The sequence below is a fragment of the Limulus polyphemus genome, unplaced genomic scaffold (assembly GCF_000517525.1).
Source record: "Limulus polyphemus unplaced genomic scaffold, Limulus_polyphemus-2.1.2 Scaffold2657, whole genome shotgun sequence".
Lineage (NCBI taxonomy): Eukaryota > Metazoa > Arthropoda > Merostomata > Xiphosura > Limulidae > Limulus > Limulus polyphemus.
In genome coordinates, this window is record NW_013668267.1 from 22978 (window position 1) to 38541 (window position 15564).

At 33.9% G+C, this 15564-nt stretch overlaps 1 protein-coding gene across 4 annotated transcripts in view; it reads right to left on the minus strand.

The window, feature by feature from the left end:
* The window catches only part of LOC106467551 (acetyl-CoA carboxylase), a 156452-nt gene that overhangs the window by 20712 nt on the left and 120176 nt on the right, over positions 1–15564 (minus strand). For all 4 annotated transcript variants that reach the window (XM_022395748.1, XM_013927912.2, XM_022395750.1 and 1 more), the window contains 5 exons: positions 12274–12414; positions 7687–7818; positions 7068–7205; positions 6505–6625; positions 5404–5501 (listed from right to left, as the gene is read on the minus strand). In XM_022395748.1, coding sequence (XP_022251456.1) covers positions 5404–5501; positions 6505–6625; positions 7068–7205; positions 7687–7818; positions 12274–12414 — 630 coding nt within the window. The remainder of the gene's footprint in view (positions 1–5403; positions 5502–6504; positions 6626–7067; positions 7206–7686; positions 7819–12273; positions 12415–15564) is intronic.

Sequence of the window (15564 nt, forward strand, 5' to 3'; positions counted from 1 at the left end):
CTTATTTTATATTTTAGCTAGTCAATATCAGTAATCTGAGTTCCTAATTCGTACGAAACTATAAACTTAGTATTTTGACATCACAAACATCTAATTTGAACTAGTGCTGCATTCAATATACCATTGCATTCTACATTTTGATACCAAAGTTACTGACATAAATTCCTGAAATAGTAGTTCAATAAAATTTTGAATGTGAGTCAACAAACATGATGACATGGCCTTTCACCCATGACCCGTCTGGAAAAGGTTAATAGTGTGTGTCATTACCAACAACTGCAGTAAACCCAGACAAACAAAAATATGGGATAAGTGCCTTGGATTGAGAATATTATGATAGTGCATAATATAAAGCATAACAATGATAGCCCTCTTCTCACAGCATGGGCACATATGACTAGGAAGTTCTAATTACAGTACAAATCCCACTCGTGAGGAAACCTCCATGGTCCACCACTCCAGCGACTGGGAAACGGAAGTGGCAAAGACCTCTTGCTCCAATAGAAGGGGGGAGTACTCGTTGGGGGGTCCAGAGGAACAACACACAGGAGATAGTGCAATGTGCATCTGTGTTTTTCTATTTTGAAAAGCAGAAAGACCCTGATTGTAAGAATCACGGGTCAGCAGGGATGGGCAAAAATCACTATCTGCTTTACTCATGAAGTCCATGAGTGATGGTTTACAGTATATATATATTGATAAGAAAATAAGTGATATATAGATATAGATACACAGGGAGTCTTACAGAAATGCTCCATCTCCACAGTGAACGTTAGAAAAAGATGCAGAGTTAGTGCTACGATAAAAAATCCAGCATACCTGACCAGGCAACACCTGCCAATAGGTGGGATCCTGAAATACAATGTAAAGCAACTGCAAAAGAAAAAGAAAATGGATATAATATGTCAACTTACCCCAGTCAAAGGCAAACAGACATGTGGAAAATTGTCACAGGCGGAAGATGATATCCTGACTGAGGAAGACACAGCTAGATCATGCAAATAATGTGTGATAAAAGTATTGAGAGTTGTCCACATATCGGCTTGAATAATCTCCTCCAAAGGATAGTGGTTCCGAGCAGCTAAGGACATAGTTAAATGCCATATTTGGTGCGAAGAAACAATAAACAGCTGATGACCTTCCACCAACAAGTCAGAATAAGCTAGACGTATGAGTTGCTGAACCCAGCCAGTAAGGGTGTAGGAGAAAGATCATGGGAAACAGAGGGATTCCACAAAATAACAAGGCAAGAATGGGAACCATGAAAGGAGTCAGTACGAGACTTATAACAGTGCAGGGAATGAACTGGACAAAGATGATGATCCAGATCTGAACGGGAGTATAAATGGAAAATGGAAGGCAAGGAAATAGGAGAGAAGGCAAAATAATCTTCAGGAGCACCAGATATTTTAGGAAGGAAGGAATGATCGGGATATAGTAGAACACAAGAAGAATGGTAAAGGGTGTGGGAAGTATTAATAGCAAAAATATCAGAATGACAACGACCACTAGCTAAGAGAAGAAGGAAATACATGTAGGTCTAAAGAGAAAGATGGTACAAAAAACACATAGCAATGGGTACAAATGGAGAACAAGCCAGAGCATGAAGAATCACATTGAGATCCCCATCTGGAAGCACAAAGGGATGGGGTGGACAAACAAGACAAAAGTAACGGAAAAAGAAGGGAGGAGAAGGATTCACGAAAACGGTAGAAATGGAAGGTGTTGGACAGGGCAGCCCAATAATTAGAAACAGTGGACACAGACAAACCCTAATCAAATAACCAGGTAAAAAACTGGGACATATGAGGAACAGAAGGATGGGAAGAATGGAAGCCATGGTGAATGGACCACTGTCTGAAGGTAGACAAACATCTCTGATACATAGACAAAGATGAAGGTCGAATGGTATGGGTAAGCAAAGAGTCCCCGAGCAGAGGCAATGGACAGAACATAAGCCACGTGTGATGATGGAGTTTGGTGATGTTGGGATGAAACATGTCCGATTGAGATTGTTAGAGGAGTGACTGGGACAGAGGTAAGGACAGGGGCTGTTGCTCCAGTAAGGGCCAGAGCAGAGGGAACCACATCTGAGCTGACTAATACAGAGCAATTGGCAGAATACAAGGAGTGGTCTGGATAAGGGAACTAATCTGGAGATGAGTCTGATTGGAGGGTAAGCATACAGATGAAGGCCTCTCCAATCCTGACTGAACACATCCACCCTCAGAGCTGAGATATGTGGTACAGGAGACCAAAAGGAAGGAAGTTTGGCATTCCAGTGAGTGGCAAATGCATCTATATGTGGTGTTTCTAGGTGAGAACACACCCACTGAAAAACCTGAAGATGGAGGAACCACTCCATAGGAAGGACTTGGTTGGGACAGGACAGGCAGTCCACAGCCAAATTCATAATTACAGGAACACGACACACCAAGATTGTTATGTTGTAGTTGTGGGCCCAGTACGTGAGGTCGAGTGTTTAAAAACACAGAGACCAGGACTTGGTTAGTGTTATAGCTGACGACAGTAGAACTGTCAGAATGAATCATAACTACCTGTCTCCACAAGAATGGGAGGAAATAATTGAGAGCCAAAAGTTCCAGGAGGTTAATATGGAAAGTAGTTTCCTCAATGGACCACTGACACAAAATCTCCCGACAGTCGAGGGAAGCCCCCAATCCAACAATGAAGCATTGTTGAACAGATGAAAGTCGAAATGAGGCAGGTAAGAACAACCCCCACTGTGGTAAAAACTCTGTCGAGCTAACAAACAAGGTCAGCCCTGATTCCTGGGGGAAGGGTGATAGGGATCATGGGAGAAGTTTCACTGGTCAAGAAGTGTTTACTAAAGGGAACACGTGCACTCAATCGAAGAGAATGAGAGCTTCCAGGCAGGCCCACATCCCCAAAAGAGATAGAACCTCTCGAGTAGTAAGAGAAGGAGAAGATAGTCCTTGAGCGACCACCCGCTACCTATCCTGGAGCTGAAGGCTGGGAGATGGGAATTGAAGAGAACCCCAAAATGACTTAGAAAAGACTTGATGAAAAACCCCTGAGCAGACTCACAAAAAAGGGAGCAGATGTGAGTGACAGACTGGGCCTGAAAAGAGGCGAGCAGTAGCCAGTCGTCCATGTAAGGATGAGTGTGAAGACCCAACAAGTGAAGATGACGTACAAAAGAACGAACAACATGACAGACCACATAAGAAGCTGAAGCAAGACCAAATGGCAGTGCTTGGAACTGAAAGACACTGCCCCACGTGGATGAACTGAAGATAACTACGTGACTCCGGAGCAATGGGAATATGAAAATAAGCATCTGTCACGTTGAATTTGGTCATCCAAAGACCTGGGGAAAAAAACCAACAAAGGGAGAGGTAGGGCTCCATGGTGAATCAGGGTGTTTCTAGAAAGGTATTAAGCCAGGATAGATCAATGATGGGTCTCCAATCTCCTGTCTTTTTGGAGACAACAAACAGATGGGAGTACAATCCTGGAAGAATTGGCACCACTCATTCAATAGCTCCTTTGTAAAGATCTCAAACCAACTCTGCTAGATAACTGGACGAGACACAATCCTGAGAAGGAGGAGGAAAGGAAACCAGGATAGAAGATAGGGGGGAGGGGACCAGAACCCACGGTACTGTCATGAAGAGTTCCCAGATGGCTGAAAACAATTGTAACCTGGCCCCCACCTGCCTTTGAAAATACATTCCATCACTGATAATGCTGATCCCTATAGGATCGCGAACAGGCAGAATGAGCGTAAGGAAAGGAATGCCAGGAGTATGGTAAGGGATGTGGAGAGGGAAAAGGGGCATGGGGAACCCTGACAGGTGAAGATTAGGTAGCAACAGTAGGACGAGACAAACAAGAGGCCAGGAAGGACAAGGAGGAATGTAGCCTTGCCACATTGACCTTGGACTCCAAAGACTCAGGACAATCCCCAAAGACCATTTTGGATTGACAAAGAACCCTCAAAGAAGAAAGGGGGAGATGCACCCCTGCAAGTAATGCATAATGCTCCAGCAAATCCCAACAACATAAGATCCAGGTGGTGAGAGACAGTGGTAAAGCTGACAAAAGGGTCCTGAGTTTTGTCGGGAATTGATCAGGAGACTAGGAGAAGGCTTGGGATAACAATTGTAATGAGGAAATAACACGTAAGAGGGTGGTCAAAGTAAGACAAACCCTAGAAAACTGGGACCTATTAAAATGAATAAAAGTGTCAGGATTTGAGCTCCAAAAGGAAACGAGAGGATCCAAATGTTGTGAATTTAAATATGGAATCGAGGCATGTTGGTAAGTGAAAGAATACTGGTCCAACAGCCAAGAGGGACAGGATATACCCACACCCGACTGCAATTGATCAGCAAAATGTTTAGCATGAACAAGAATGTTGGGTGAAGGAGGAAAAAATAATAATCACGATGAGAATTGTAACCCAACAAAGAAGGAGCAGAATCAAGGGCTAATGGTGAAACATGTAAAATTTGACATATCTGATCAATAAGTTGTAGGAAAGGCATGGTTGGCAAACTCTCCTAACTGTCAGCATTATGTGACTGGCCTAAAAAAGCTGGGGCCAAAAAAATAGAGTTGAAATTGTCCTCAGCCTGATGAAAAACTGCCTCACAAACATATTCTTGAGGAAAAGGAGAATGAAGAACAAAGTAAACACACGTGAGGATTGTGCTGAAATGGTAGAGGGAGCTACCTGTGCTAGTATAGGTGGCGCAGTATGATTGGTGAAGGGTAATCACATGATCAGCACATGCTGCAATGATGCAGAAATGAAGGGTGCATTGTTTTAAATTTTAGCAATGCTTAGAGGGCAAATCAAGATCAAGATAGCTTTGTGTGAAAAGAGATAGTACCATTTCGGAAAATAAACATTTCTTACAGGCCTTCTCTTAGTATGTTTTTGTGCCTAATACAAAGTAATATAGTTCCAAGTCAAAAATAACTTATAAAACTTTTGAATTTCAATAGCTTTAAAAAAAAATACATATAAAATAAAACTTTCAGTAAACTGAACAAAAATATAAAAAAGGATTAATCTATGGTCAGTCAAACAAATTTAAACTACTTATCAATACATTTATAGTTGTGTAATCAAACTGACATCAAGAAGCTGACCACTGAGTTGTGTTAAAAGGCAAGGTTAGTGTTTGCAATATCAGGAAATATACTTAGAAAATATTTCTATCAATGACAACCCATAATTTATTCCACTTTATTTTAATATAATGTAAATGAGTTTAGAATAATAAGATCAATGAATCAGTGGGAGGGGAAAATACACTTGTCACAATGATCAAAAGTAGATTAAATAAAAAATATTTTATATGAAGTGATGGTAAAAAAATGTTTCATCATACAACAAATCAAAAAGCTTACCATACTTATAGTAACAATCTCATTATAAGCTTGGGATGACTCTCCAGCTATAGCACCAGCAAACTTGAGATTTTCTACTCCTAGACCATCTTCCTTACCTTGGTGATCCAGAAAAGATGCAAATTTTAAACAATATAAACAAATTCAATACAAAAAATAAACATCAAAAAAAGATGATCACACAGAATTTCTTAATTTTTTAAAAAATTCGATATAACTTATTATAATGTAGCAAACACACACAGCAGTTTTTTATGGACGTTCTGTGGTAGTTTTTATCTGCTTTTAACCATTTTCAAATACAATTTTACGTTCAAGAAGAGCTGTACCTGATGAAAATTAAACTGATATATCGAAATGTATTAGCTTCCACGTAGTTGAAAGGATAATGACATTATCAAAAGTAAAATATCATCCAACCTCAGACCCATAGGTAGTTGAAGCAGATATACGTTCTCAAGGATAACTGACTGCTTTTTAAATAATTCCCACAAAATGAACAATTACACATAGCTCATAATAAAATAAAACCTAATATTTGTATTAGTTTTTTTAATACAATCAAATCTTTGAGACATAAGTAATTAGAAAAACAAACAAACAGTACAAGTGAGTGTTCAAGTCATGGTAACTAATCTAAACAAAGAACAATTTTACTTATACATATTTTTTTAATCAATGTGGAATCAGAAATATTGTAACTCTGGTTTCTTAATGCTGATGTAAGAGGGAAATAATGAAACACACACTCTAGTAGTGTATTTCATCAGGTGCAATATCAGTCCATACACTATCTTAATATAAATCTATGAATAGGAAACAGCATTATATGATGTAAAATATCAATCTCTTCAAAAACTGGGCAAAATGTTCTACATACACACTTTAAGTGTATATATATATATATATATATATATATATATATATATGCCCATATCCATATATATTTATTCAATCATTAGATAAAAACACTAAAAATAACTTAGTGTATTCAAAAACATTATATGAGCCGAATATTAGATATAAACATAAATACGGTATTTTTTCTAAATACAAATATCATTTGACTTTTGAGTTTCAATTAAATTATTAAAGACTGACCAATAACAGCTTTAACCATATAACGAGATTCATTTTCGTCTTCAATCATCTCTGCAACGACAGAGTTCTGAGAACTAATTTTCTTGTAGTCATCAGGAGTGAGGTAAAGATACTTAAAACCCTATGACAAAAATAAGTTAACAAGGGTTAAGATTTGTCTTCCAATAAGGAAATTTAAAAGTATATAAAGTTCGTTTTTACAAGATTTTTCAGGGTTGTAATATGTCTAATACTAATTTTTATAAATTAAAAATCTCATGAAACACTTTTCTTTTCCAAGAATGAAATGTTCTTGGAATACACATGAAGAAAATTCATCAGTGTTTAATAATAAAAAAAAATTAAAGATGTAAAATTCACAAATAAAACTTTATTCCACATTTTGGAGTGTCAAAGATACACAAGCAGTTGAAGATGCCAATATTAAATGTCAAATATCTAATGAATATGAAATAAAAACTAAATATACTTATAATTTGGAGGTATATCCTTGCATCAGAACTATAAACCCCATGCATGGTAAATCTTCGTCTACTGAAGAGTTGAAGATGAATAAAACGTACCTTATCTGGCACTGAAGGATCTATCCAAGCAACACGAAACAGTTGTTTCACTTCATTAGCTAAACCAATACGAGCACCACTATTGGCTGATATGTACAAACGGGGAATTCCAAGTGTTCGTGCCTTCTCAGAGGCCCTCTGTGAATGATAGTGAAAATAGTATGTTACTTGTAATTTTTATTAAGTATCTCTTAGCGATGCAATTAAGACAAAAAAGATATCAAAACTATGTATTATCTAATATTCAAAAAATTTTACTGACTATATTAGTTGCACTTTTAGTTTACTGTTTTTACAATGGAAAAAACAAAGATCAAAACTAATTTCAGGAAGTAAAAAGGAGTTATGCTCCAAAATTTTGTGACGTTCTGATAATTTGCTTATTTTGTTACATATAGATTCATTTTCCAAAATCAACATGAAACTCGGAAAGCATCATACGAAATAATATCAGTATTCCCAGTGATTCATTGGTATGGAAAACAGAATTGTTTTATATTATTAAATCACCAGCTGAAACATATTATAGACATTTAATTACACAAATAGAAATATTAAGTAAAATTAAATACTAAGAATAAGGTACTAATTATTTATTAAATAACTGAAAAGAGCGCACCAAGAAAAGAACATCTTCTTTTGGCCCAAAGCTTCCAATAACATGGGTTATGTCATTACAGATCAAGATGACTTGACGACCTGTACGACATTCAGGAGTGTAAAGAGTCATGTGCCAGGCAACCATTCCAATCTAAAATAAACATACTTTTTCTACACAAATTGAAGAAAAATTGTTATGAAATTCAATACCTTTAAGGTCTTGAAACATAAGTAACACATAGATAAAAGTCCTACAAGAAAAATAAAATGATGAGAAACAGAAATCAATGTAAGTCAAAGCAGCATATATAATACAACTTTCAAAATTTAATATCATACTGACAAAAGTTATGCTATAAAACTTATGTATCACAATTAAATCAAACCACTGACAGCTCTTTCAATCTTGTAATAATAAACTCTGTCTCAGGCTTTCCAGATACATTTCATAATAATGATAAGCTTTGTCTCCAGACTTTGAAGATAAACTTAAAGGGAATGAAAAATTGAAAGTGTAAAAGCAGTAAGATACCAAATGAAAGGGATACTAGCAACATTAATTAAATCAAAGGAAACAACAATATATATATATAGTGCAACTTTTTCTGAAGCTAGATAATACAGATCTCTAATTTCTTCAGTGGTCTGATATGATGTGCTTGTTCAAATAAATCTAGCTCCCAAACAAATAGAGCGCTCAATAATGGGAACTGATATTACCAGTAATTTAGCCAATATACATTAAGTACTTCTTCATTATAGAAGAAATAGTTTTTAAGTGTTAAAGAACTGGCAAATAAATCATCAGTTGTTCCAGAATTACTGGAAACTCTAGTAAGATGAATGAAGTGCCTATATAGTTACAATTTTTAGTATAAACCAATCACTGCTGCACTAAAATGGTTTAAACTTGACTTACATTACATTGTAGTGGACTGTGCTTTAAAAAAAATGTAAGAGAAATTTGAGTTGTTTGCATGATTATATGTCAATTTTAGGATTCCAGTGTGACATTAAAATAATCAAAATTTTGAACACAATAAACTAGTAAAATCATATTTTGATTTAGTTGTAGCACTTTCCAGCATCAGTATAGCCAGGTCAGATGTTGACATAATTGATTTAGTCAAAGTCTAGCTACAATTCTTCCACAGAAATTTGATGTTGCTGGGACATTGTGTTATATATTTACTTGTGATTTAGCACAGTATATCCTAATGTATACATTGCTGTCAGGGCGTTAATAACAGCTCTTGTTACTGTGCAGCAGCTGAGAAGAGTTTTGAAAAGTTGAAATTAATCAAATTCTATCTGAGAACAACACTCACAAAGCTGGCTACTCTCTCCACTGAAAGAAAGGTTGCAAGAAAGTTGAATTTCCAGAAAGTTGTCAACGACTTTATGACAAGAGAAATTAAAAAGTATATTATCACAATTCAATAACTATAAAATAAGCATGTTAATGCAAAAATTTATATTTTAATTAGGTAAGATCATTTTTCCAGTTTTATAACAAAATCACATTCTGAAAAGGGCCTACATTGCAAGGAACCAGAATCTTGTTTTGACCATTTTATAGAATATGCTTTCCTTGTGCTTTTTTAATTTTAAGCAAAAATAGCTTCTAATCAGTTTATCAAACATTATATATGTATTCAATCATCTGAAGTAATACCTGAGTGAAGTGTGTGTCATAATACTTCAGTCCGTGCTATGCTATAGGTCAAGATTAGTCTTTGGAGTTTACATAATTAATATTTGTGTGTCCAGATCAAAACACACAATAGATTTTCACTTCTTTGCATGTTGCATAAGTTTAAGTATAATAAGCATAAACCACCTGGTATAATGTTTAGATATAAATGTATTTGACTTTTAGTAAATATTTTCCACATTTACATTAAGTAAATGTTTTATTCATCTCTACATAGCAAGTTACAGGATGATACCTTAAACAACATTTTTATTTTCTGAATACACAACATTTTCTTTAAAGTTAGTTTCTTTCTTTCTTTGCATAATTTTTTAAACTCCTTGACATATAATGATTCAAACTTTTCTGGACTAGCTGCAAATATCGGAAAAAATGTTAACTGTATCAATGTGATAATGTTTTTTATAGTTGTTTGGCATTTAATCAAAAAGTGTGACATGAGTTTCATAAAACACATTATTTCTGAAAATAGCACCAGCTGATCCTTATCTTGCTTTTCATATTTCGTAGAAATTACATGTTTATATTTTTAGACTTCACAAAGAGCATATCATACTGAAATCCTACTATAGATATCCAGAATTTGAATTCTGCACATCTTCACTGAAACAAAAGAACTTAACTGTTACATCTGAAAAAATTCTCACTGCTGCTTACCATTTCAATTTACTTATTTCATGATTATAAAATTACAGAGATTGAGTAATTTATATTAAAATATTTTCAATATCTAAATCAACAAGTAGTGTGACACCCACAGCAGATGTAGTCATGGTGGAATGAAATGTATCAGAACTACATTTAACATTGTTTGGCACTTTGTATGTAGTGTGATGCCACAGAAAAATCGCCACTTGTATGTAACAGTCTTTTCTAATGAAAAACATTCATACATAAAGATGTTTTCAGATTGGGAATTTAGAATTTCCAAGACTGGAATATCTCTGAATAGCAATGGAAAATATAGCAATATGGATCAACTTGGGATACCTGAGCCATCCAGAAAGAGATCTGTAACGAGTCATATCCAAGCCATGATAAGCAAGGTGTGGGATATTGTAACAGGTGAGAATCCATGAACACAAAGGTCATTAGTAAAAGTTGTTCATACATCCCAGACAACAGTACTCAAAGTAAAAAGAATATCCATCTGAAAAAGTGACACAAATCTCATGTAGATATGTTGTTTTCACAACATATCTGTGAAAGGAAGCCAACTGTAGAAACCTAGCAAATAAAAAATGGCAGTACATGGTGATACCTGACAAACTTATGTGTACTTTAATAACTATAACAAATCTTGTGCCATTTTCTAGTGGTTAGTGGGTGAAAAAATTCACAAGGGTGGCATATGGTATGCCACAAAACTTTTTCAGAGGGATTCACTATCATTGCTGGATACTGTGCCAGGGGCAAGTTAAGGTTCAGGAGAGTGGATACAAAGGTCAAGGTAAACTCTACTTAGTATCAGACCAACTTTCTGTACCCTTTATATAGAAACAAGGCTATGAGTTTTAGTCATACCATTCATTCAATAGTCTCGTGTCTCAAACAGTTAAAGAATGAAACAAGTATTCATGCTATTCCATATAAAAAAAAACTGGTCAAGTAGCTTGATGTAGGACCTGTGGATTTCTGTGTGGTCAAACTGTTGAAACAGACGCCAAGAAACTGCTGTCTACATAAACTAGATGGATTATAGAAAACATGCAAAGTGCAGTGGTGTGCTTTAGATATGACAGCTTTCTGCAATGGAAAATACACCAAGAGGCTATTGTGAAAATACCTAGACATCAGTTTGACAACTTTGTGAGTCTCCAAAACTGTTTTACTTTTGTCATTAAGGAGCACCAATTGAACTTTTACCACAAGAATATTAAAATTTTATTTGATTCTTATTACAGCACTTTATAAAATGAATGGTTCGATCTATTTTCCCAACAATCATGTCATTTTCATAAAACTTTCTGCAGTTGATGTACTTTTTACAAATATGGCAAAGTTGATTTAATGCATGCAAGTTTTGTAGTTTTTCTGAGATGCAGAATTTAACTGACATATAATTTGCATAAATGATTAAAGTTCTCGTGATAATCATTTACTACAGCCATTTACATAACATTTTTTTTTAGCAAACTTATATAAAATCAGTTAGAGCCATTTTCAGACTCTGAAACTGTGATATTATTTTACTATCCATACAAGCAAACTTGGCTTATTTAATAAAGGTAAAACTTTGTTAGTCTATATTTCAGAGTGTGTAATTACCATTTATTTTCCTCTTTGATAATAGAGAATTAAGGCATATTTCCCACAACAAATTTATTTTTTAATTATGATTTGTGCAACCAATTCTGTCTACCATGAAGTACAAAACAATCTTTTTACCCAATTCCCTGGTAAAAAGTGATAATCACTGAGAGATAAAAAATACAATTACATAAAATATGGAAAATTCTAAATATTTTACTTACATTACTTAAAATCTAACAGACTTACATTTAATATTCCTTGTGTATGAAGAATAAAAATAAAATATATTGCTTGTTTCAGGTATTCATGCAAAGCTAAGCAAAGGCTATCTGCGGTAGCTGTCCCTAATTTTGAACTGATAGATTAGAGAGAAGGCAGCTAGTCAATAGCCCTCACTGCCAACTCTTGGGCTACTCTAATAAAATAGTGGGATTTCGTTATTATTTTTATAACGCTCTCACAGCTTTATAAAATGTGCAATACAATTATGTGACAGTTGCATACAAACCATAGACCTTCGAATTCACTGGAACAATTTAAGGATTAAAATTATATAAGAGGAAAACAATTCAGCATTCTTTTGTATAATAGATAATAAAATTAGCAAACAATCAGGAAACTTAATCCTTTTTTTCATACATCATTTGATCCAGGCATCCTCTTCTGTTCATTCAGATGTCCCATTTCATTCAGTACCAATTCTACACAGCTGACTACTTGACTGGGTATTTCTACCTCTGGTCTCTTCACTACAAACTCTTGCCAGTGTCGAAGTAAGGCCTAAAAAACAAGAACAATCTTAATTTGGATTACAGATTTATACTGATAAAAAAACACACATGCAAAAAAAAAACAAAAAACGCCTGGATTAACTAATACTACTTACAGTGTAGTAAAATATCAAAACTAGTTAAGTATTGTAAAAACACAGTTGTTCCCAAAAAAATAAATAAATATTAACTAACCATTTAAACAAAAGTTTTTTTTCATATCTATGCTATGGTTTTAAGACAAAAAAAAATGTTTATTCTATACAATGTATGTCAGCTAGTTTAAAAAGTAAAAGCAAGAATTATCCTACTGATGGAAAACATCTGTATGAAAAAAATAAAGCTACTTGGAACAAAGCCCAAAGGACTAAATTGTATTAAGTTGATGGTTTTCAAAATCCTCAAAATGAAAAAAAAAAGTTATAAGAAATTTTTAAATATAGAAAAATGTTTCTTTTTTTTTCCACATGCCAGTTTTGCAGTTCCTCAGATCATTTGGTCTAATCACTACAAACATTCCTCACAGAAATGCTAATTAAAAACCCTGAATGTTTCAATTTGTTAACATTTTTATCTGAACAATGGGGCATTGATGGTTTTGGGATTCAGAATTAAGAAGTGGTGAGATATGTTCAGCAAACTTTGGACCACAGGCTATTGATTTTGAAAGAATCATGCACTATTGTATGTCTATAGAAACATGATGGCTTTGTTTGCATGCATCTCATAAAAAAATCACATACATAATAGTTAAAAAAAAAAGAAGAGAGAATGAAATGCTTCCTAACATTGTGAGCCAGTGCACAGTAATGACCATGAGCTTAAACCTACTTCATAATTACTAACATACACTTGTCTTCTTATGGCTCATTCACACCGATGTTTTTCAGATTTGAATCAGACCCACTTATGAAAGATATTTTAAATTGATCCCAATACAGAGTGAAAACTGTTCTTATTTTAAAACCTGTAGGCACTTTTATTCTGATTAGAAACCTTTTCTTTATTATTTATTATAGTTATTAAATCTGTTAAAGTAAGAATGATGATAAAAACTCATATTTCTCAAGGCTTGTATTATTCTATGATAAAATAACTTTTTTTTTGTATTGAAACTAATTTGTTACATCACAATCAAAAGAAAGGCCAACATAAGTTATGAATTAAATCTGTTACACAATAAAAAACTTGAAAAACATGTACATATAACAAAAACCTAGATCTATAAAATACTTGAAAACATTTTACTAAATGCTGATCATTACTATCTTTAGCTATCACTTAAACTTAGTAAGAATGCTAAATGTTAATTTCAGTAAATGATAAAAAAAAGAAATATACCCGCAAAAGATAATTACGAAACTCAGCAATGTTTCAAAGATCACCAGTCACCATTTTCAAAGGGTTGTTAAAAATATTCAGGAAGTTATACTTATGTATAAAATGGAAAAATGGGCCAACAGATGGTGCACTGAAAATGTTTTATGAAGGTTATAAACACTTGTAAGTGTATGGAAAAGAATGTTGGCCTGCATCACATTTCATGAAATGTCCAAAATTTTGAGCAGTGTGCCAATCTCTTAGAAACTCTTGTCTGGGAAAGTTGGAAGAGGTATCAAAAGGTTTTATATTGTTTCAATCAATGCTATAAATCAGTCAAAGGAATATGGCTGGCAATTGTAGAATCAAAGATATTTTTTTTTTAACATCTTTTGTTCAATAATAATCAGTTTTATTTAATGTACTATTTCTCAATGTATGATAAGCTACAATTAACACAGTAAATTTTATACATTATGTCAGATATTACCAAAGATATCCTTCTGTCTTTGGGATGAACAAGACTTTTTTAATGACGAGCAAGGTTTATGTACAACTTGGATCACAGCTGAATTAACAATTCTAGCCAGTTTGTTACTAGTTCTGTATATATAAGGTAAGGTGATATGTGCATGAGATGAATTTAAATATTTGTTGTTTTTGTAATCAGGGACAATGCATAAATTACTAACCTTGTTTACTAGTGACACAACAACATATCTTGTATGTGATTTTGGATAGTGGTAATTGAAGCTTAAATATTTATTATCTATATGGGTCAGTTATGGTAAACACTTGAAGTAAGTGTTTTTTGATAATATGTAATCAGGATGTTTAAAAACAGCAAAGTGTCATTATTTTCTTGTTCAAAGGTAAATGTAAAGAAATGGTTTTGAGCATTCAGGTGTATGTAGAGGTGATCAACATATTGAATGGTTGATACAGAAAACATCTTTAATACACCTATGCTAGATTTGACTTTCTTTAGTGAAAGTGTTTAATGGAGAGTTTCACTGTATTCCATTTCCAACTAAGTGAAGGTTGTGCCATATAGTTGTTGAAAAATAACATTTCTAAAAAAAAAAGACTGATCTCTAAACATTTGAAAAGCCATGTACAACAGCAAGAAAAATGTTGTCTTAACAAAAAAAAAATTATAATATTTTTTCCTTTAATTTCTTAACTATTCCTGTGAGTAATGTAAAAGATTAAGATTTTATACAAAACTAAAACTGCTAATAAATAGCTAGGATATTTAATGAAAGAATCACCTCAACTTGCCGAATTTGAGATGTGAGTTACGAATACATTTAATGGATTGTCATATCAAATTAAGATGAAAGTAGAATTTGTTCAAAGTTAGAGTTTAATTAACAAAATGTTTGTTTTAATTGAAATGTTATTCAAAGTCAGAATTAACATTTTTTATGTCAAACTGCATGTAGTGTGATTGTGTTTTCTTTTTGACTATTGCATATTTTATTACTGGAGGGGACTGTGAATTTTATTACCTTCAATTTACAATACCGTATTTTTCGGAATATAAGATGCACCGGTGTATAAGACGCACCCTTATTTTGAAGACAAAGTTTTGGGGAAAAAAAGCTACAGTTGCATTTGAAAGATTTCTATTGAACAAAAATTCAATTTGATTAGGCGATTATCGATGCTAATTGCATTAAGCGCTCTGATTGGTCAAGCGCATTCCACATTTGAATCCAAGGTATGCACTCAAAAACGATTTTTATTTTGTTAAAGTTAGGCCTGAAATGGCCTTATTCTGCTCCACATTAAACAGGGATTGTCGTGTATTTACATGATTTTCACTCTCATCCATTAC